Consider the following 22548-nt stretch of genomic DNA (forward strand, 5'->3'; position numbering starts at 1 on the left):
AGAACCTCTGCCAGCTCCCCCTCCAACTGCAGTACTACTCGGTGTAGCATTACTAGATCTTGAAATACTCCTTCTCGATGGAGGCCTCGTAATTTCTTGCGTACCGATCGATAATCTAGATTCGATGCTATTCGAAAGATCGGTTGAACCGGAATAATCTGTCCTGTTCATCCCTCTCGGTACCGACTGGACTCGCCCGACGTTGTTCAGACTTTCTTGACTCTTGCGGTAAACGGTAATTTTGAGAGGTGGATCGGATGTTTGGTGATTCGATTGGCCGTGAATATCGGTATAGGACCGGTAGATTTTTATTGGAACGTCGCAATCTGGATTGTGGTACTCCGCTTTATATTCTGAATTGTTTTGAAGCGAGTCATCTCCACAGGTTATAAAAATGAATGAAAAATTTAATTTGCAACTCTGAATAAATTAAGAAAAAAAATTAAAACTTACCCTTCAGACCACCACTCCACCCTTCTCCGCCCCACACGTCATTATATTTTTTCCATCTTCCACCAATGTCAGCCGATGAAAGTAGGTCATTTTCTTTAAGTAGGTCAGGGCATGAACTTAATTTGCCCCTCCGTCTGCGAAATGTTGAACGTTTTTGTGAAGGAGGTTGTTGTTGTTGTTGTTGCTGCTGCTGTTGATGATGTTGTTGTTGCTGTGGTTGGTAATAACTTTGGACCTGCAGGGACTGCCTCTGATGTTGTTGTCTGAAGTCGTAACGATCTTGTTGGTGTTGTTGTTGATGCGGCTGGCACTGCCTCAACAATACTCCGTCTAATTTGTTGCCCATTTGTCGGAGGTTGTGACGGAAGAAGGATGTTGTTGTGACATTGCTGTTGCTTCTGGCCTTTAATACTAGCAGATGGTTAATGTGAAATTGGAAACACGAGAACGTTCAGCGGACGACGTCCACATCCTTCCATCCGTGCATTCAACAGAAATGGGGCTCTGTACAGTTTCTATTTTTTATTCATTCGTCGGAAGAAAGAGATAGTAAAGAAAGAGAGAGGAAGAAAAGAAAGATAGAGAAAGAAAGAGAGAGAAAATTATGACTCTAAGCTAAGTGACACGGTAGAAAATTGATTATTTCAGCTGCTGAAGAAGAAAAAATTAATGACAACATTAAATATGAGGATGATGACGATGAAGATGGTGAAGAAAATGATGTTGATGATGATGTCATTCTTGTCGTTGCTGCTGCTGCTGATGATGAGGAATAAGATGATGATGATAAATAAGATGATGAGGAATAAGATGATGATGATAAATAAGATGATGATGAATAAGATGATGATGATAAATAAGATGATGATGAATAAGATGATGATGAGCACCGTGAATGAGATGCTTATAACAACGGTGAAGAGAATCTAATGTAATCATCAGATGTAATGAACAAATTTTATCAAAAGTCATTCACTAACGTTAATTTAACGTAATTACATTACACTTTTAACGAGAATTATTCGTTAGTAAATCATTATTACCATTACTACGACCTATTGTTGACCGTATTATTATTAAATAATAAACTAATTAACCTTTTGAGAGACAAATGATAAGCCAACTGTTAGGAAGAAACTTACCTGGAACTTGTGCTACGTATTAATGTACTAAACACAGAGTGCAATGTACGTTAATATATATATACTTTTTATGCATTAATGAGAATTAATGTAAATATATGCTGTAACATTGACGTACGTGCTATTAGAAATAAAATATTGCCTTATGTTGTGATTAATAAAACTTCTTACGAATCCGACACCTAGAGATATACATTGGAGGCAATTATAAACAAGACGATTATGATTATGTAGACGATGAAGGAAGTTATGATGATGATGATAGCAGTTGTTAAGATTATGATGATGACGAATGTGGTTATGATGCTGATGATGATGGAAGAACAAGTGTTTGTGATGGTAACAAGCCACTTATGTTTGGTTGTGTGCACAAATTTGTACTCATACAAGCGCTTAGCGTATACATATTTATGCGCATTAAAAATGCATTGGGTAGAGCAGTCAAATGTGTTCAACGCATGCATACAAAGTACAACGCTGTACGTACACACATTCGCAAAAAGGTGTACGCTCATGTAAGTGCACATGTGTGTACGTTTCTGATACATGTATGCAATATGTATGTATGTATATATACATTGTACGTGTTTGTGGGCGTGTGCAGTGCATATGCGTACTATCTCCGACCATCGGAGCAATTTTAGTCATTGCTGCATCATTGCACTGGCTTTATATATATATAAATATATATACATACATGCATATACATATATAGTGAGTCATGTTATCTGTACACATATGAATATATGCAGAGATTGGCTGGATTTGATGATGCAAAAAGATACATAATTTAAGTGCAAGTTGTTGTGTTGTTGTACGCCCTGTTGTTTGTGTTGTTGTTTTGACAATTGTTCTTATGTTGTTTTGTTCTATTACGAGTTTCTATAGAGCTTCACATATTTTCATCGATGGTGTTGTCTGATGGACCGAAATAAGTTACAACGTTACTTCTATGTTGCTGAAGAGTGTCTGAAATTTTATAACGCAAATATTGTTTAAGAGTTAACTCGTTCATATGAATTGCAACTTTAATTTAATATATGAACGCGTCCATCGTCTTGGCAACGTCGTATAAGAATATTCGTGAAAAGTGAAGCTAAATAATGAAATTGACATTATTTAGTTACATTTTTCTCATTTATAAAAAAAACGATAAAAATTAACAATATTACAAAATAAAATTCAAAGAAGTCGCAAATATTCAACTATTTTTACATTTAAAAATTCTTTTTCAAGATTTTTAATTTTAAAATTTAATTTAAAGAAGATTGTGATCACGATCAAGCCATGCTTACTACTGCTTTACATTCTTGTTGGAGTTGAATGATTGTCATCTCTGAACCAAATAAATGTCTTGCGTCATCTTACAAATCGGTCAGTGCGGAAATCAGGTCGGCCAACAATTCTGGTCGCTAGTCGATAATTCACTAATCCGTCACGGATATTCGACAGATGACGCCGACAACTGCTTCACATTAACAAACCCATCAAACAACCAACGCTATTATCGATCAATCAACATAGATACAGAAAACAAGGTAATAAACAGTTTATTTGCCAACAACAACAAATTTTTGAAATTCAACTTTAGGCCTTGTAACGTGATAACAGAGAAATGTGGGAGAGGAAACAACTGGGCAATGGGATACTATCAAGGAAGGCTATCCCACAGGGATGACATATTTGAGAGGACTATGCAGGAAATGAGGAAGGAGGTCGAAAGAGGTGAAACATTCAAGGGATGTGCAATTTTTCACAGCGTAAGTGGAGGAACTGGGTCCGGTGTCAGTTCGAGATTAGTAGAATTGATTAGGGATGAATATGCGAAAGAATGTTTAATTTCATTTGCTGTTACACCATTCGAAAATGGAGACACACCTTTACAAGATTACAATTCCTTATTGGCTCTTTCTAAAATACATTTTCATTCCGATGCCGTTGTCCTGATATCAATGATCAGGTGATGGCAAGATATGAATCGGAACAAAAATCGAAAAAAAAATATCTCTACAGTAATAATAAACCAGCATCTGCTACCACTTCAACTTTTAATGACTTGAATAAAATGATTGCTGAATGCATTGCTGGCTTAACTTTCCCAATAAATGATTATGAAAACAATTATTTAAACGAAATCATGTTAGAAAAAATTGCAAAGACATTCAACACAGACTATGCCAACAAATTTGTGAGTTGTAACTCCACATCACAGCAATTCAAAAATTGGGGAGATGGTGTGGAAACACTGTTAAACCAGCTTGAAACATTCAATAAAAATGAAAATGCAACTCAAGAAAATTTCAAATTAAAACAATTACTAATGATCGGCAGAGGAAATTTACAACTGAACAAAGAGCCACTTACAAAGTCGTTCATAAACAAGATTCTAACAAATTATTTTCAGAGCAGAAGGAGCACAATGCCAATCTCACTTCTGCAATCAGAAGGCTCATCAACTTCACTAACAATGGCCTTTCAAAGCAACATAAGCAAAATATATTTAGAGAAAATATTTAAAAACTCCTTAGAAAAGTTTGCAGTCGGTGCATACGTACATTGGTATGAAAGGTATGAAGCCACAGTTGAGGATTTTCATAGTGCATTTAAATATATCCAGAATCTGCTCAGCTATATGTGAGAGTGGATCTATCTAATTCACTTCTATTATAATTGATTTTTTAGAATTAAAATCTTCCTCGATTGTCATACTAGCAAATTAATTTTATTTTCAGGTTATATATACTTACAAAAAATGATTTAATGTTTGACAATCAATAAAAAATATTAATTTATATTTCAATAATAACTGCAATAACAACAAAAAGTAATAGCAATAATAACTTTAGTATCTATTTTTCTCTTGTTTAGATGATACAAGTGGATATATTTTTGGCCTTTCAACGCGCCCTTCAATGGGAATCTTTTTCACAAAACTTTCTTTGGCTTCATTCATTTCTTTTATGTACCTAACTGCAGTTTCCTGATTAGTGTATTTAAATTGTTTATTACAAATAAAATATATGAAGTATATTATATACAAATATATGTACATGTTAAATTTTTAAAATCATTTTTGAGCAGTATGTGTACCTGTAAAAACTTACACATATAAATAAGAACATACACACAAACATGCATATATATATATATATATATATATATATATATATATATATATATAAATAAATTTATATTTAGAAAGCTTAAATAATTTTTTTCACTTACATAACTGTAAATGTAGTAGGTGTGATCATTAATAATTAATATTATATATTTATAAATGACATTAATTATATAATTACAAACCAAATTTTTATTGAGATCTGAGAGTGAAAATAAAATTAATAATTATAATGAGTTAAAAATTCAGCACTAACCGCCAGGGCTTTATTTCTCAATCGTCGTTTCTGCTCATTTTCTGCAATGGGGGCTGGTCGGCCATCTTAAAAGTTAATAAAATGATAAAATCATCTAAAATTGCGAAAAAAACAGTAACAATTTATAAAATTATAGAAACTGTTCATAAATAATATTAATTTAAAAAATTCGCGAAACGGCCAACCGGCATAAGACCAGTCCGGAACTTCAACTAAAGGACCGTACTCATTTCCACATTTTCCTAGCCCGTGCCTATAAAAAGCGTTTGTTAAGTAAGAATTGCAATAAAAATTATGGTTGATAATAATTACTTTAATCGCCATTTAGATCCGGCATATTTAAAAGCAGACGTTGAAATGGACCGGTAGAAATATTTGATCATTTTAAAGAACGGGCGATAATTGAGCTAGGCAGTAACAGCCATCCATAGTAAAAAAAAATATTTCCAACCCAACGAAATGAAGCACCTCACGAAGTCAAATTTAGACAACTTCCACTACAACTTCCGTTCATAATTCCGTGATAAGACCTCCAGGTAAAATTACGTAATAGACAAAATAACAGTTATTTGCAAGAAAACATTATGTGAGAAATTAGGTAAATAACTCTTAAATTCATTGACTTGAAAAATAAACTTGAAACAAATATAAATAGACGTAATAAACACAGTAGCAAAAATTAAAATGGTTCTAAATGAATATCATCTCCATCTTTGAAAGGTTCAAAATGTGACTGAACAAATTCATCTGACACCTCATCCAATGTTTTTGGATTCCAAACCGGCTTCATGTCTTTATCAATGATGACTGAATAATTATGTAATTTCAATTATAAATATAAAAATTTCTAGAAATTTATAATGAGCATACATATATTCACACTATTAAAACCACATTTCAGTAATACCTCATTAAAAAACTAATCATAAAAATATCCCAACCAACCCCATTTTATAACTAATCATTAACTAAAAATCCACATATTTCAACTTTCCTAATTTCGATCTCACCCCCAGACAAAAGAAAAACTAACCAGATCTAACACCTTCATAAAAGTCAGAACCCTGCATGATTCTCTGTACAATTCTGTACTCCATGACAAGTACATCCCTTAAATCTTTTGTACTTCCGTGTCTCAGCTGTTCACAGGTCACTTTTAAAGAAGTCGGCGACTTTGGGGAGAAAAAAAATTGTTATTCATAATTATTATTTCATTATTTATAATTATAACTTAATTATAACTCATTTGTAGTTGAATAACATAGCAATAATAATTAATAACAATAATGATGACAGTATAATAATAATAATGATGATGATGAAAACAATGATTATCATACCAATAACCATAACAACCATTTTATTTAAAGTCTGCAGTTGAGTATTACACCAGTCCGACGAGTCATTCTTCAACTTTTGAACAATCCCACTGATGTCGTAATCAGAGAAAGCATGTTTAATAAGGCCTAGGTGCTCGGCCAAGATGTATGGCTTGTCTTTTTCTATGGAACACTTGAAGTTATTTCATGAAGAATATTATATAGTTCAATGGTTACATGCAACAAGAATTCCCATGCTGTGTGTGAGCATGTGTGTTTGTGTGTGTGTGTAAGCGTGTGTGTCCGTATGTTAATTTTTTTGCATACCCTATCGTGATAATAATTGAGAACTTCTTTTGTGTTCAACAGGTTGGCATCTTTCACATTCAACAGGTCTCTCTCCAAATCTTTTATCTATGGCCATAACACAAATAGTAAACGTTCATTTAAATATTATTATCAAAGATATTAAATTGCGTTTTCATTTAACGCACACTTATTTCATTCTCTTTCTAATTCTCTCTCTCTCCCTCTCTCTCTCCCTCCTCTCTTTCTCTCATATATAATTTTCCTCCTTGACATAAACATTACTATAAGTGTTACCATTATATTATGAAATAAATTATGTACTATAATGAAAATTATTGGTAAAAAATACACCTTAGCATGTTCAACAAAATGCGTAGCAATGCCAGCTGTGAACACGTTCCTACCTTTCAATCTGAATCCAGTTAGTGCGAGAAATGTTCCAATGTGATTAGGCAGCCGGGGGAGGAAGTAACCCCCACCCACGTCCGGAATCAAGCCTAAAGTAAATTTTAAAATGTGGGGTGTCTTGTATAGTTTTACCTATTTTCTTTTCATTTTATAAAAGAAATTATAAGAAGATACAACCTAACTAAGTTATTGATTTGCGTGTGCTAGTTGAATAAAAACGCTGTCAAGTAAAAAATGTTTTATCAAAATTCGTTTAAACTTATTCATCCAAGCTATCAACCAGCCAATCAAATTCAATGGAATAACCAATTGAACAATCTACTAGCCAATCAAATAATCAGTTGACAAACCAACCAACCAATCAGAAAACGGACCTATAGCAGTCTCAGGCATGGCAAATAGCGTTCTTTCTGTGGCAACTCTGAAGTGGCCATGAACGGACACACCAACGCCCTTTTGTGTTAATCATGTGTGACGTCATCGTCATCATCATCATCATCACTATCATCATCAACACTATCATCATTATCATTATCGTTAATATTATTGTCATCTTAAAAATCATCATCTTCAACAAACAAATAATTAGAACAAAGAATGCCAGAATTAATTAAAACACAGCCTGGAATTTAGATTTACACATCTATTTCTTCTTTCTTTCTCGCACTCTCTCTCTCGCTCTCTTTTTTTCTCTATCTCTCTCTCACACTCTTAAATTTTTTTCCTTAAAAATTAAAACTCACAGTAAAAAAGCAGAGAGTCAAACAAATAAAAACAAGCCAACAAGCAAATATACAAACACATATAGATGCACACAGACAGACAAACAGATAGACACACTAACAGACAGACAGAAAAACACACAGACAGACAGACAGACCCCTCCCATAGTGATTCCATCGATTAAGGCCACCCAGGGTATTTTTGAAGTTCCAATCCCATAGTTGAGTTTGTATTCCTCCTTGAAAAAATCCTGTTGTATGTTATTCTGTACAGATTTCGCACCTGATACAGCTTTCAAAGTTTTTTCTCATAACTAACATTTTTTAATAACAATTTTATATTTTTTCTATCATAATTTTATCATTATGATTCATAATACTTTTATTATGAGACCATAATTTGTTCAGTTCAATGTACTAACAGATGAATAATTTATTGTTTTAAAGATATTATTAATGTTTTATATAGAATTATTTTCAATTTAAAAAGTTATGTATCTTATTCTTTCAAGAAAAACTAAATAAAGTTAAAAGTTGAAAAAAAATGAAGAGATAGATGGCAGGTTGAACAAAGAATCTTACCTCTAATGTCCCCACCGGCACAAAATGCCTTCTCCCCAGACCCTTTTATAATTATCATCTTCACATTTTTCTCTTCATGCCATTTCTACAAGAAACCAAAAAAAAATAATTTCTTCTCACAATATGTTTTATTTTTACAAAATTTGCTTGTAAAATTAACTTTTTAAAAATTTCAATCAATCAATCTTCACTTAGCGTCCAGAGACCCAGCTCCCCCGAGGTAGGACGTTGTTTCTTTGCCATCAATTTTTTTGTGCCAAATTAGACAATCAGTTGTATCAATAAATCTATATGACTGTATATATAACACTATATAATAATATATAATCCTATACAACTCTATATAACTATATATAGATATATATATATATATTATATATATACATATTAACAACCGTATATAACACTATATAACTATATATAATAATCAATAACTCTACATAACTATATATAAATCTATATAACCGTATTATTAATATTATTATTAATGAATTAATATTAAATAATATAAGCAAAGAAAAAAAAAAAAAAAAATAGTTACAAATTGAAAATGAAAAAATGTCAATATGGTAAAAATTTTTAATTAGGGATTCATTGTAAAGTATTTTATGTGTATTTAATTACAGTAATAAATAATATAAAATAAAACAAATAAATGAGCAAATAATAAAAAAAACACAAACTTTTTGTGCATGAAAAAGTCAAAAACCTTCAAGAGGGGGTTAATCTTTTTGATCATGGACAAATCCAATGCATTCAAAGCTTTGGGCCTATTTAATGTAAGGACGAATTTGTCGCCAACCTGATCAAATAAAACATCTTCGCCAGAGGTGTGGGGAGAAAACATCTGCAAGATATGAGGGGTCCATCATTAGAAAATAAAATTTAGCATGGACCATAAAAAAAAAGTGAAAAATTTTAAAGATCACTTAAAAAAGTGTACCCGTTTTTGCGCTTGTAAAACAATAACTGGTCTTCTGAAGTATTGCCTGGTCGATCTGCTCATTGATTAATTAGTTTTTGATCATTAAATTTTAAAAATGTTACATGAATTGATGAATACTTTCTATTTCTTTAATTTCTAAGTAAGCTACTTCTACTCTAAATTAAATGGCGCTTATTTTTGGTTATATTTAATGAAAAAGAAAATGACATCGTTTAAATTTAAAAAAACATTGTTGGAAAATATTTCAATAATTGAAATTCAGACCTTTGCAAAGTCAGAATTAGCATTTTGTTACTTTAAATCAGAAATTTAAGCGAAATACTAATCAATACGCATCGAAAACTAATACATCTTCGTTACTCGATTAAATATGGAAAACCAACAATATATAAATATAATTTAATTAAAAGTTCGTAATTTTTATGAACCATACATAAAACCATATAATTAGAATAAGAAAATTAGTACAGAAACAAAAACGAAAGAATAAATGACAATATAAAAATTTAAACATTGATTGAAAAAGTTTATTCTAATTATATGGTATGGGCAATTCGTTGCGAAATCGTTGGAGGAAATGGTGTCAACAGTAGTTATTTTACTGCATGATAGTTAATCAGCCGGTATGAAAGTTATATTCAATTCCTATCAAATAAATTTGACAAAATATCATACACAGATATAAATAAAGAACTAAATAAAGAAATAGATAGATATATACACGTAGTTATAATACATTTATAATGTTGTATTTACACATTCAAATTGTACAATTGTGTTATGACGTAGTCTCAAATTTATTGTGAATTCTCTCAGAAAATTTTAAAAATTTTATCAATAATTAAAAAAAAATTTCAAATTGATTTCATTGCGATATCGATAATGATTTTTGTGACCTGACTGATTAAAAAGCATCAACGAAAGTTAAAATAGGATGGAGAATTTGTTATATTGGGATATTCGTTTAAAAAGCGAGCAAAATTTTAATATAAAAGCGCTTATAAATCTATGCATATTGGCTCAGCTTGGCTTGGCTCGGCTTGGAATCGGATGTTAAACAAGGTGTGGTCTCAAACTATTTTGAATTCTCCCCGAAAAATTTGAACTGCGTGCGTACATATATAGTAATGGCTACTGTTGTTTTTTATAATGAATTTATAAAATGTATAAATATAGCGAGCAAAATATTAACATAAAAGCGCTTATAAATCTATGCATATTGGCTCAGCTTGGCTTGGCTCGGCTTGGAATCGGATGTTAAGCAAGGTGTGGTCTCAAACTATTTTGAATTCTCCCCGAAAAATTTGAACTGCGTGCATATATAGCACTGATTACTGCTGCTTTTATAATGAATTTTTATTATATATATATATAAAGTGATTGGAATCCATGTATACAAATAATTAAATTATATTATATTAGATTATATGTTTATATGAAAAGCAATATAGCATATTCAACCAGCCAACCAGAAAGTTTCGAAGGCGTTCGTTCGATGACTTCAATTTAGTACGGTTAGCATTGTGGTTAAGACTGTATAGTAGTGCAGTATATACATTAAACAAGTTTTTACTGATGCGAATGATTGAAATGATGAGAATGTATGGTTGAAACGAGTATAAATAGAGGAGCTGAGACAACATGAAATCAGATCAGCATTCTGCCTCGCATGAAGCAGTCTGTCTGATCTCATTTATTTTATTTTTAAAATTTTTTTATTTTTATTTATTTTATTATATAGAGTTATATAGAGTTATATAGAGTTTGCATGTTTGTAGGTGGTTTGAATGTTTGTAGGTGGTATTTTTTTAATTTTAGGTGGGTTCTTTAACGGTTGCTCATACATACATACATACATCATGTTTGTTTGTGTGGTAGAATTTTATGTTCTGTTTTACTCCTTTTTCTCTTTCTTCATGAGTCTTGAGTTAAGTTAATGAAGCATAGGTAGGTGAGGTAAAAATTAATTTATTATATAGGTAGGCTAGGGCATAAGGTAATTTAGTTACATAGGTAGGTTAGGGACTCCTATTTTTTTACTCTACCTGGTGGTGTGATTTTTGTTTTGTGTTTTTTTTTTGTTTGTTTCACATCATACATTCAGCAGGTACGCGGTGGTTCCTGGTTTTAGTGGGATTTTTATTGATTGAATGTGGTAGTATGCATGGTTATATAGAGTTATATAGAGTTATATAGAGTTATATAGAGTTATATAGAGTTATATAGAGTTATATAGAGTTATATAGAGTTATATAGAGTTATATAGAGTTATATAGAGTTATATAGAGTTATATAGAGTTATATAGAGTTATATAGAGTTATATAGAGTTATATAGAGTTATATAGAGTTATATAGAGTTATATAGAGTTATATAGAGTTATATAGAGTTATATAGAGTTATATAGAGTTATATAGAGTTATATAGAGTTATATAGAGTTATATAGAGTTATATAGAGTTATATAGAGTTATATAGAGTTATATAGAGTTATATAGAGTTATATAGAGTTATATAGAGTTATATAGAGTTATATAGAGTTATATAGAGTTATATAGAGTTATATAGAGTTATATAGAGTTATATAGAGTTATATAGAGTTATATAGAGTTATATAGAGTTATATAGAGTTATATAGAGTTATATAGAGCATAAATCCTATATAGATACCTTTCTTTGCTCCTCTTTTCTCTTTTCTTTGCGGTTATTTTCATTTAAATTGAATAAATAAGATTTAGGTTAGGTTTTTCAGGTTCATTTATCCAGGTTGAAGCTTCCAGAGGAGTTCATCGTGGACGATCAGAATGGTTGTGATGTCACGCTACGTTCGTTCATTCGGTGGCAAAGAATGCACGCTCTGCTGGGATACGTTTTACGGTTTCTTTGCGGTTTTTGTTTGCCAGTTGACTGGCTTTTCCGGCGGGTTTCGCCGCGGCTCGTTTTTCTATTTTCATTTAAATTAGTCAAATAAATAAGATTTTTCCATTTCATCCATTTTATTCAGGTTGAAGCTTCCAAAGGAATTCATCGTGGAAGATGTCAGGCTACGTTCGTTCATTCAGTGGCAAAGAAGATACGTCTGGCTGGGATACGTTTTATTCTTTTTTCTCTGTTTTTCTCTGTAATTTAACATTAAGTAAGAATGCTCACACGCACACGCACATACACACAATTACATTAAGTAGCTATATAGGTAGGTTAGATAGGAATAATTTTAATTGTAGGTAGGATAGATAGGAAGCATCCAACACTAATGTAGTTGAATAGGTAGGCAGCGTAAGTTTATCGCTTCTATTTTTTCTCGCACCCACGTTACACGCATCAGCGTATTATACACACACACACACAAATACATACTTAAACACATATTAGTATTTGAGCGTTATTTTATTTTCAATGCACATTCTAATTTATTATTACTAAGGTTGAGAGTAATTTAATTTCATAGGTAGTTAAAAGCAATAATTTAATTCTAGGAACAATCTTGTAATTTAAATTAAATAAACGCTGTAAGTGTATCGAGAGGTAAGTTAGTTATTAAGTTTTACATTATTATTATTAGGTTGGAGCCCAAGGCATTACGTAGGTGGTGGGGTGGGTGCCGAAAGGCCAATGAATTGGGCTCTTGAGTTTTGTAATTTTAGGTAAGCTAGGGCCATAATGTAATGAATAGGTAAGTTAAGGCTACGTTGTAACACACACTCATTAATAGATTTAGGGTTTAAGTTTTATATTATTACTAAGTTGGAGCCCAAGGCATTACGTAGGTGGTGGGGTGGGTGCCGATTGGCAAATGAATTGGGCTCTTTAGTTTTTTTGCAATTTTAGGTAAGCTAGGGCTCAATTGTAATTAATAGGTAAGTTGAGGGTACGATAGCCGATAGACTCTGAATTTTGAAGTCTGTTGTCAGAGGTAAGCCTTGGTGGCCAGTGGTGAACCGGCAATGGTTTACTATCCGGACGGCAATGGTTTACTATCTGCACGGTAATGATTTATCATGCGGCACGGCCATAGTCTACTACCCGCACGGCTTCCGGACGGCAAATGGTTTACTATCCGCACGACAATAGTCTACTATCCGCACGGCAATGGTTTTCTATCCAGTGCCCTGGCTGTCGGTGAACCTCTGTGCAAGGAGGAAGAATGAAGGGGGACTTTCGACTATCGTACCATTAACAATTTAATATAGATTAGTTAAGGTAATTGAATAGGTAGATAGGATTATTTTTATTAAGCAATTTGAGATGCAGGCACCGCTAAGCTTTCTGATGAGAATCTACTCTTTCTCTATCTTTCTCCATCAACACGGGCTGTGTTTCAACAACAATCTCGAGGAGGATTGGCACCAGTTTTGGAGGACAACGTAGGAACCGGACCGCATTCAACATTCTGCTTTTGTCGAATGGACGACGGTAAGTTTTTTTTACATTTTACTTGCTTTATTATTTTAAAATTTTATTTATTTGACATTATTTTCATTTTATAATTTAATTTTTTTTGCTTCTAAGATTCTAACATTCATTTACTACTACGCAAATAAAAACATTTTGTTTACAGAATGATGTGAGGTGGGCAGTGGTGGGAGTCAGCACGTTTTAGATGGTGGTCTCATGATGATTTACATATGATGATGGTGGTGTAGGAAGAATCAGCTCGTTGGCTGTTCGACTGACACTCTGAAGTTCGGATGGTATTTTGTGTGCCGACCAGATGGTGGTGGTCGGTGCAATGTAAAGTACAGTAACGACGATTTTTGAAGTAAGGTTTAGTTTCGTTTTTTATTTTTCTCATTCGTTCATTTTATCACTCAACCTTTTAAATTATTCTTCTATTAATTGATTCGTTAATTCATTCTATTCATTAATTGAATCATTGATTTATTAATTAATTCATTCATTCACTCATTCGTTCAACCAATTATTCAATTATTCAGTTAATCATTTATTCGACCTAGATTTACTAATACGCTATTAAAAAAATGTTTACAGAATGATGAGAGGTGGGCTGTGGTGGGCATCAGCACGTTTCAGATGGAGGTTTCATGATGATCGTTCCGATGACAATTCGAAGATAACAACAACGACGGTTTTTGAAGTATGATTTAGTTTCTTTTTTTTATTTTTCTCATTCATTGATTCATTCATTTTATCACTATTTTTCAAATTATTCCTCAGTTAATTTATTCATTGATTCATTCTATTCATTCATTAAATCATTGGTTGATTAATTAATTAGTTAATTTATTCATTCAACCAATCGTTCAATCATTCAGTTAATCATTTATTCATTCGTTCCTTTGTTTCTTGATTTACTACTTCGCTAATTAATAAAAACTTGTCTACAGAATGATGAGAGGTGGGCTGTGGTGGGCGTCAGCACGTTTCAGAAGGTGGTCTCATGATGATCGTTCCGATGACAAATCGAAGATAACGTTAAAGGTAAATTTGTTTTTGTCTCATTGTACCTTTGAAAGTACTCGAATTTGAACAAAGATTGAATGTTATCTCAAAAAGATAAGTTGCCTATTTTTTCCAATTGCTTGTTTTTTATTTTAGTGAATTAACTTTTTTTCAATTTATTTTTCAGTATCCGGTCAAATTCATTCCATCGATGCGTGTCAGATGATGGTCGGTGCAATGGAGGTTCGTCGGTAGTGAGTGAAGTTTCTGGAGAGTGCGCGCCCGTACATTTACATACACACACACATCAAGACAACACATACATACACAACATCCATTCATTCGGTGTCGTTGTTGCTATGTTTCTCTTCAACTTTATATTTTCTTTACCGTGAACCGGACTTTAATTTAATTCATAGGTAAGTTAGGGACTGAGATGAGTTAAACAACTGTAGGTAGGCTAAGGCTTAACATTAGTTAAAAAGCTTCAAGTAAAATAAAAACGCTAAAATATGTTAAATAAAATACTTGAAACATCTAAAACGAGAAATACAAATTTGTAGGTAAGTGAGTTGAGTCAATGTTTATAAGTAAGCTAGGGCCCTGAGAGTAATTTTATTATAGGTAGGTGACTGACTTATTCTTGCGACTTCTTACTAGTTTTGTGTGATGTGTTTGTTTTCGCTTCACAACACCACATCAACAAAACAAACTACATTTCATTCTCGTCGTCGCCTTAAATTGTACCTTTCTGAACAATCTTTTTAATAATGTCTATTTATTTATTCATTAAATGTTGACTGGTTTCTAGTTTTTTTTTTAAATTGGTTATATAATTTTTGGATATTTCTTGATTTACTTTGTATATATGCATATATAAATTATTTCTGTTTATGTTGATTTAGTCATTATGATATGTTGTGAACTGTTCTTACTAAATGTTCATGTTACGTGGTTTATTATCCTTCGAGAACTTCTGAGGAGTGTGTATGATAATAATAATAATGGATAATAATTATTTTTATCGGTCGATATTTTGTTATATTTGTTTATTTAAAATAGGAATTTAAAAAAAAAATTGACATTTTAAAATTTTAATTAACCGTCACTTTTCATTTTTGAATGAATTCAAATAAAAGCAACTACTGTGTTTTTCTTTCTTTACTAAAATCTCGAAATTGTTTGTAGATCTGTACGGTTAACTGTTTGTTCGAGTTTGAACAGGCCTTGCAAATTTTTTTTATTTATTTTTGTTTATTTGGTTCATTCAATTTAGTTGATTGATTGATCGGTTGATTGATCGGTTGGTTGATTGATTGACAGACAGACTGACTGACTGACTGACTGGCTGGCTGGCTGTCTGACTGACTGACCGACCGACCGACTGACTGATTGTTTGATTGATTTATCTCATAGTATTGTATACATGAGACAAAATCCGATTGAGCCAACCTACGGCTTCAGTAAGCCACTGTTTTTCACCTGACAAAAGCAATTTCTATATTTATACTGACAAAAATAATTGTGATATGAATATATTGATTTATTTAAAGCATTATATGTACAAAAAAGTGGTGCTATCGTAAGAGTTCTATGAAACCCTGTAAGCCACTGCTGTAAACCAACGTATGATTGCAGCAGCCAGTTTCTTATGAGCACCAGCAGAACGTAAAATATTCATTGAATATAATGAAGATAGTTGTTCAAATAGTAATTTTGATTTATTTAGGCCGTTTATTTCATAAGCAAACCAATTTTTAACATGATCGAATAGTGTAAAAAAAGGGTGACTATAGTTCAATCCTAGTAAGCCAACCTTCGGCTTCAGTAAGCCACCGGATTTCACCGGACCAAAAGCAATTTTTATATTCAAATTAACAAAAATAATTTAATCATTATTAAAATTAAATAGAATTACTACAATGTTTTAAGCATATTAAATCAAGTAAATATTTCATTTAGCTTGCTCGTTAAAATCCATGCAATTTCGTAAGCCAACAATCCAAGCACGACAAATAGCCCGACCGATAGATCGAATTGATCGATTAGTCCTATTATTCTAGCTATGTGGTTTGGAGCAAGGGGAGACATTACTGAAAATAATTAAAAGTTGAAAAAATTCAGGTTCTTTGCATATCCCTGCTTCAACCCATAAGAAGGTGTTGTATGCTGGTAAATAGGCCTCCCCTTGCATAAAACAGTATTATAAGTGTATGCGGCACGCAGCCAATAACGACTAAGACGCCATAGAGGTAGAAACAAACTAATAAGACATAAATCATAAACCATCACATCAAATCAGTACAATAAGTTTTATGTATTTTAAATTCATCTGAATTATCAAAAGTTTCTCCACAATTTGAGCACTGAAGCGGCTTTAAGTCGTTAGGTAAATTTCTCACTTTCAGAACGTTTGAACTGCTTTTCCTGTCATTATTTTAAGAAATGATTTTATTTCATAAAAATAACAGCAATTTTATAAAATGTCAGTTAAATCATCATTTTTAATAATCGTTTCTTTATAAAAAAAAAATCTTAAAGTAACCTTTTCTTGAATTCTTCTTTATGGCTCAAATTTTCTGGATTAAAATTATCGTTAAAAATGAATTAATATGCTAATCCATGGCTAATACAGAATATAAATTTTAAAGAATTTTATGAAAGTGATGATGTGTGTTTCAAATAAGTTGTAACAAGTAAATAACTAACGCCGCGGTGATAGAAATTCACTTCTCGGTGATCGGCCACTCCCAATGTTTGCCCCATTTAATGACAAGTTTTGTAAGTATTTCTTCAAAAATTGACAAATTAACGCGATTTAAATAAATCAGCATTGTGCAAGAATTATTGTAAATAAATTTGTTTAAAAATCAACCTCTTTTTCAACTAATTTGGCTCTCAAAGCAGATAATATCTCGTTATTTTGTACGTTTTTCTCTTCAGATCTCTTCAAACGAACGACCAGATCTTCATTTTTCGTATTAAATTCATCCAAACGTTGAATCAACTTGTCATATTTCTGCTGCAGATTCTAAACAGATTCGATTGATAATAGCGATATAAAGACAGAATAATATAAACTTTATATATTGAGAAAAGTCCATAGGTACATGTAGGTGAAGAGAAGAAAGAAAAAGAGAGAAAGATCGAGAGATTGAAAAAGTAAAACGAAATTATTACACCGATAATCCATCGTTGAAGAGCTGATGTTTCAATCTCTCCTTTGCAATTTCTTCATCTGCCTTCTTCAAATCCGCAGTAGCAGCAGCTAAATGTTCATTCAACTTTTTCAAATTTGTTTGAAACTCTTCTGATAACTTCATTTTTCTCGCCTCGTTTTCTTTCAATTCTTTTTGTAAACCGTTAACTTCACTACCTTTGAAATCGAAAAGTTTAAACTAAAGCACATAGCTTGGCTTATACAATCTTGCAAATGTTATAATGATTTGATCGTCCTCACCTAATTTATGTATGAAACTTTCTTTTAACGTCAACTCTTTCTTTAATTCTTCTATTTCTCTTTTCCATCTATCTAATAATCCCTTCAATTCTTTCTCTTTGGCTAGCATCTGATCCGATTTCTCAGTTTCCAATTTCTAAAATTAATTTTAAAACAGAACAAAAAGATAATATTTAAAATAAATTTTTGCTCATAATAATAACAACTTTACTTAATTTACATATTTCAATGGAATATATAGGCCTACCAATGAAACAACGCAATAAAATAATATGGAGCACACTAGATCTGAAGCCACGTGTGGGGGTGTGGGTAACCACAACCGCAACCGAAAACATCAGGTAGGATATTTTTTAAACCCCGTGGATGTTGCGATTGACGAATTTTGAGGGCCGATGCGGATTTAGAGTATGGCGGCGGCGCGTGTAAACGTAGCTGACGCCCTAGTGCAAACGTACCTTCTTATCGGATTCAAGACTTTTAATCTTTTCATTGAACGTTTCGCCATTAATGTCCAACTGCTTCTTCAATTTATTTATCAAATTCTCTTTATTCTGTAAATTATTCTCGTGCAGTTTCGCGGCGTTTGTTAACTTTTGTTTGTCATTCATTAGATTCTGAAATGATTGTTGAATGTTTTTTAAGATATCTCTGTGCTTCTCGATGCTGGAATCTATATCTTTCTCTGAAAAAATCATCAAAATCCGGGTCATGTATTAACTAACAAATATCCTTTTATTATTCTTTAAGAAATCAGAATCCAACAGACGCATAAACTGTTACAACATGCAAGATAATATTATAAAATGATGAAAAAATAACGAAGTAAGAAGGTGTATAAGCATGGAAAAACTGATTTCGAAATTTATTCATTTTTTTTGTAACGAAAGCGTCTAAATTTATCAAATTTGCTTGAAAAAGAATTTCAAAATACCTGAAATCCAAATACTATGCGTATCAATAGCATTTGTCCTGTTAACATTATTGTTAGTCTCCTTGATCAGTGAAGACAATGACGATAGAGCTAGTTGGAAAACTTTGCACGAAGAACAGGCGATCGCAAATGTCGTTTCTGTCGTTTGCGAAGCTGCCAGAAACATAGGTTCAAAGGTCAAAATCATTATTAATTAAGTCACTTTAATTAATTGTGCTGCCATTGTAAGGCTTGTATCATTCATTACCTAATAACTCGTAAGTGAATTACATTACCAATTCATTAACCTTGGTTGGTAGTTTCTTTTTGGACGTTATTAAACGGATTAGGAAAAATTTGTCTGATGTCATTTGAAGTGTTCTTTGCAGACTTTAGTGTAACAAATATATCCATTATAAAATTACAAATTAATATTGGAATTTGATATGAAAATACAGAACAACCAGAGACAATTATTGACCACATTTACAATCTAATAGAAACAAGAGACAATTATTGAACACATTCCTATCTAATATAGAAACAATCTGCAAATTGATTCTAACATGATCTTGTGCTAATAGAAACAACTTTGTGAGACCATTCCAGCATTTTTTGACGACGAGGCCAATAGATTTAATGTTATTAGCGGAGTTTGGTGTTGTAGTTGATGACTTTTTGAGGTGTTTTTGGATGGAATCTAAAAAGGTACACAGTACTAGAAATAATCTGGATATGTTTGTTTTTAACGCAAAAATTAACAAACTAAATATAAGAAAAGCTCCATCAAAATGAAATAATTTTTGTACCTATCGATTAAAAGTTCAAAAAGCATGATATGTGATGTTTGATTGTCTTCCTGGTTCTTACTAAATGAATAATGTTTCACTAATTCCTCAATATTTACGGAACAGGCCAATTTGTCAGGAAATTTCCAAGAGGTGTAATTCAAAGTCCCAATTTTTGAAACTATTTCACTAATTATGGTCTGGACGTCCTGAATGTCATAAGTTAAGCTGTCTATGCAGTTTCTGGAACCCAATAATAAAGCCATTATCTTAAAATTTGGTGTAAAATAAACAAAATTATTTAACAAATTATAGTTTATAAGCGTTGCTATGGAATCGAAGTTAGGTGCTTAGACGAGTGGAAAATATAGTGTGTGAAAATATATATTTTACTGAATAAATTAATGGAAATAATTTTTAACTTTAAAAATTATGCTTTTTTTAAATTTTAAAAAATTTATTCAAAAAACTTTTTAACATTTTGTAACTGTCAAATTTGAGCACTTTAGTAAAATAGTTTTAGCGTTCCGAAACATAAAACAGCTCTTGTTGAATTCACTTTTAATTTATAAATAAACATTAAAATATTTTAATTAAAATTTTTAAACAATACTTACAATTATGATCTGCGTTAGGAAGTTCCGGATGACGCGATTTTTCATTTTAACGTACTTTATATTAACATTTCTATTCTTTATATATTTAATTTTTATAAAAGGTTCGCCCTTTTTAGATGCCTTTTTAAGTATTTCTTAGCATTTGAGTTGTAGTAGCTTAGCTTTGCAGCTTAGTTAGAAGAGATTGATTAGATTGCCTGTCATTTAGTTAGTTAGATTTACTAGTAAAAAATGTTATTTTTATAAAAATGCAATCATGAAAATGAACTGAAAATAAAATATGTATTTTTTATTTGCCAGACTTTTCAACTAGTCACCATCAAGAAACAGAATACAATCATCATGAATTCAAAACTTCACCCAAACATTCGCTAGTCAGTCATTTCACCAATCCCAAATTATTGTCATCAGAAGAATGTGACAATAAGAATCTACCCACGATATACATTATAACTCCCACGTATTCAAGGTTGGTTCAAAAAGCTGAACTAACAAGACTTACTTACACTTTGAAATTAGTTCAATGTATTCATTGGATTGTTGTTGAAGATTCCACAATAAAGACCCAGTTAGTGAAGCGTTTATTAGCAAAAAGTAACCTCAAATACACCCATTTGAATGTGTTGACGCCGCCGGAATATAAATTAGGGATTAGTGAAAAAAGATGGAGGAAGCCCCGAGGTGTTCTGCAAAGGAATGAAGGATTGAGATGGTTGAGATCAAATAAAAAGTTAATATTGAGTGGCTCTGAAGGTGGTGTTGTATATTTTGCTGATGATGACAACACATATGATGTGCAGTTGTTCGATGAGGTTTGTTGTTAACATTCATTCATTTGTTTGGATTTGTGAGTTTAAATTTCAACTGAAGCTTATTTGTTTGCTAATCGATTAGGGTGGGGTTTGTGTTGCTTATACTTAACAAGCTTCTTTTACAAGGTTTTTAAACTAAGTGTGAATATAATCTATTTGGTTTGGTTTGAATATTTGGTAGAAAATAATTTCATTCTCAAGATGAGGTCGACCAAGAAAGTATCCGTCTGGCCGGTCGGTTTTGTCGGTAAATTGCGATACGAATCACCGATTGTTGGGGATGGGCGTGTCGTCGACTGGTTCACATACTCGAAAAGTAATCGAACTTTCGCGACGGACATGGCTGGATTCGCCGTGAATGCCGACTTGATGATCAACTCGAAAGTGGAATTCAGCGTTAAAAGCAGCAGAGGCATGCAGGAGAATGACTTCCTAGTCAAACTGAAAATAACTTTGAACGATTTGGAACCGAAAGCTGACCTATGTACTAAGGTATTTGTGGTAGTTGTGTATGCATGTGCGTGTATATGAGCGTCTAATATGTACTATCCGTCCGTCTGCCTATACGTTTAAATATAGATCGTAAATGATATGCATCTTTTAATTGTTTGAATGTTTGCTAGGGTAAGTATAAACTTTTTATCTGTCGGTTCGTTTGTCGGTTCGTTTGTCTGTATGCGTGCATTTGTTTGAAAAATTAATAGCATTTTTCAATATTATATTTCAAATTGAAGAGCTTATTATTATCGTCGTGTGCAAGTGCACCAATGCATGGCATGCGTGTATCTGCAATAATTTCTTATATATCAACCACAGAATTTTCAATGTAAAAATAAATTGAACTGATTGACACACGAAATTAACAGCACAAACAACACAAACAAATAATTAAATGAACAAACAAACAAACAAACAAACGATTAGTTGTTAAAAAATGAATTATTATCAATGAATCAGCACTTGAAAACATACAAACAAACTTGACACAAACATATGTACGCATACACGCACACACACATAATACATACACACACATACTTACACGCACATACATACAGGTTTTAGTTTGGCACACACAAACAATGGAACCGAACGTGAAGAATGAAGAGCTACTGATGAAGTTTGGCAAAAGTGGGTCGAATTTGAACATTGAAATCTGATATCATCGTCATCGTCATTATTTCAATTATTAATATTCCTATTGCAGTAATAATTAATTTATGTTAGAAATTTATTTCTTTATGAATTTGCTAGAAAAAAAATCTCTCGAACGAAGTTTAAATAATAAAAAAAGTGACGAAA

At 32.0% G+C, this 22548-nt stretch overlaps 6 protein-coding genes across 6 annotated transcripts in view; 2 read left to right on the top strand and 4 right to left on the bottom strand.

The window, feature by feature from the left end:
* HELRODRAFT_188814 (hypothetical protein) overlaps window positions 1–799 on the bottom strand; it is a gene marked incomplete at both ends in the record, with an annotated part of 2776 nt that extends 1977 nt beyond the window's left edge. Inside the window, 3 exons of the mRNA XM_009021857.1 lie at window positions 6–377; window positions 454–637; window positions 689–799. Of these exons, the coding sequence (XP_009020105.1) occupies window positions 6–377; window positions 454–637; window positions 689–799 (667 nt within the window). The remainder of the gene's footprint in view (window positions 1–5; window positions 378–453; window positions 638–688) is intronic.
* Window positions 800–2944: 2145 nt separating this feature from the next.
* HELRODRAFT_161992 (hypothetical protein) lies at window positions 2945–4233 on the top strand (the record flags this gene model as incomplete). The annotated part of the gene is made up of 2 exons (XM_009021858.1): window positions 2945–3555; window positions 3609–4233. The coding sequence occupies 2 exons, from the start codon at window positions 2945–2947 to the stop codon at window positions 4231–4233; spliced, it is 1236 nt and encodes a 411-aa protein (XP_009020106.1).
* Window positions 4234–4437: 204 nt separating this feature from the next.
* On the bottom strand, window positions 4438–5296 carry HELRODRAFT_161993 (hypothetical protein; the record flags this gene model as incomplete). Its single annotated transcript, XM_009021859.1, has 3 exons — window positions 4438–4575; window positions 4973–5037; window positions 5158–5296. 3 exons carry the CDS (start codon window positions 5294–5296, stop codon window positions 4438–4440), a joined length of 342 nt encoding a protein of 113 aa, XP_009020107.1.
* A 355-nt stretch (window positions 5297–5651) lies between these two features.
* Window positions 5652–9159, bottom strand: HELRODRAFT_66323 (hypothetical protein; the record flags this gene model as incomplete). The annotated part of the gene is made up of 9 exons (XM_009021860.1): window positions 5652–5779; window positions 6006–6144; window positions 6329–6484; window positions 6619–6705; window positions 6952–7097; window positions 7383–7461; window positions 7889–8022; window positions 8313–8397; window positions 9022–9159. The coding sequence occupies 9 exons, from the start codon at window positions 9157–9159 to the stop codon at window positions 5652–5654; spliced, it is 1092 nt and encodes a 363-aa protein (XP_009020108.1).
* A 6431-nt stretch (window positions 9160–15590) lies between these two features.
* Window positions 15591–20479, bottom strand: HELRODRAFT_161995 (hypothetical protein; the record flags this gene model as incomplete). The annotated part of the gene is made up of 13 exons (XM_009021861.1): window positions 15591–15632; window positions 17059–17083; window positions 17202–17235; window positions 17366–17447; window positions 17532–17687; window positions 17839–18032; window positions 18117–18252; window positions 18575–18801; window positions 19051–19203; window positions 19338–19419; window positions 19596–19758; window positions 19839–20086; window positions 20435–20479. The coding sequence occupies 13 exons, from the start codon at window positions 20477–20479 to the stop codon at window positions 15591–15593; spliced, it is 1587 nt and encodes a 528-aa protein (XP_009020109.1).
* A 374-nt stretch (window positions 20480–20853) lies between these two features.
* On the top strand, window positions 20854–22406 carry HELRODRAFT_66421 (hypothetical protein; the record flags this gene model as incomplete). Its single annotated transcript, XM_009021862.1, has 3 exons — window positions 20854–21246; window positions 21448–21738; window positions 22305–22406. Coding segments are annotated over 3 exons (786 nt in total), but the record flags the coding sequence as incomplete, so codon positions are not given.
* Window positions 22407–22548: the final 142 nt, after the last annotated feature.

The sequence above is a fragment of the Helobdella robusta genome (genome assembly GCF_000326865.2).
Source record: "Helobdella robusta unplaced genomic scaffold HELROscaffold_3, whole genome shotgun sequence".
Classification (NCBI taxonomy): Eukaryota; Metazoa; Annelida; class Clitellata; order Rhynchobdellida; family Glossiphoniidae; genus Helobdella; species Helobdella robusta.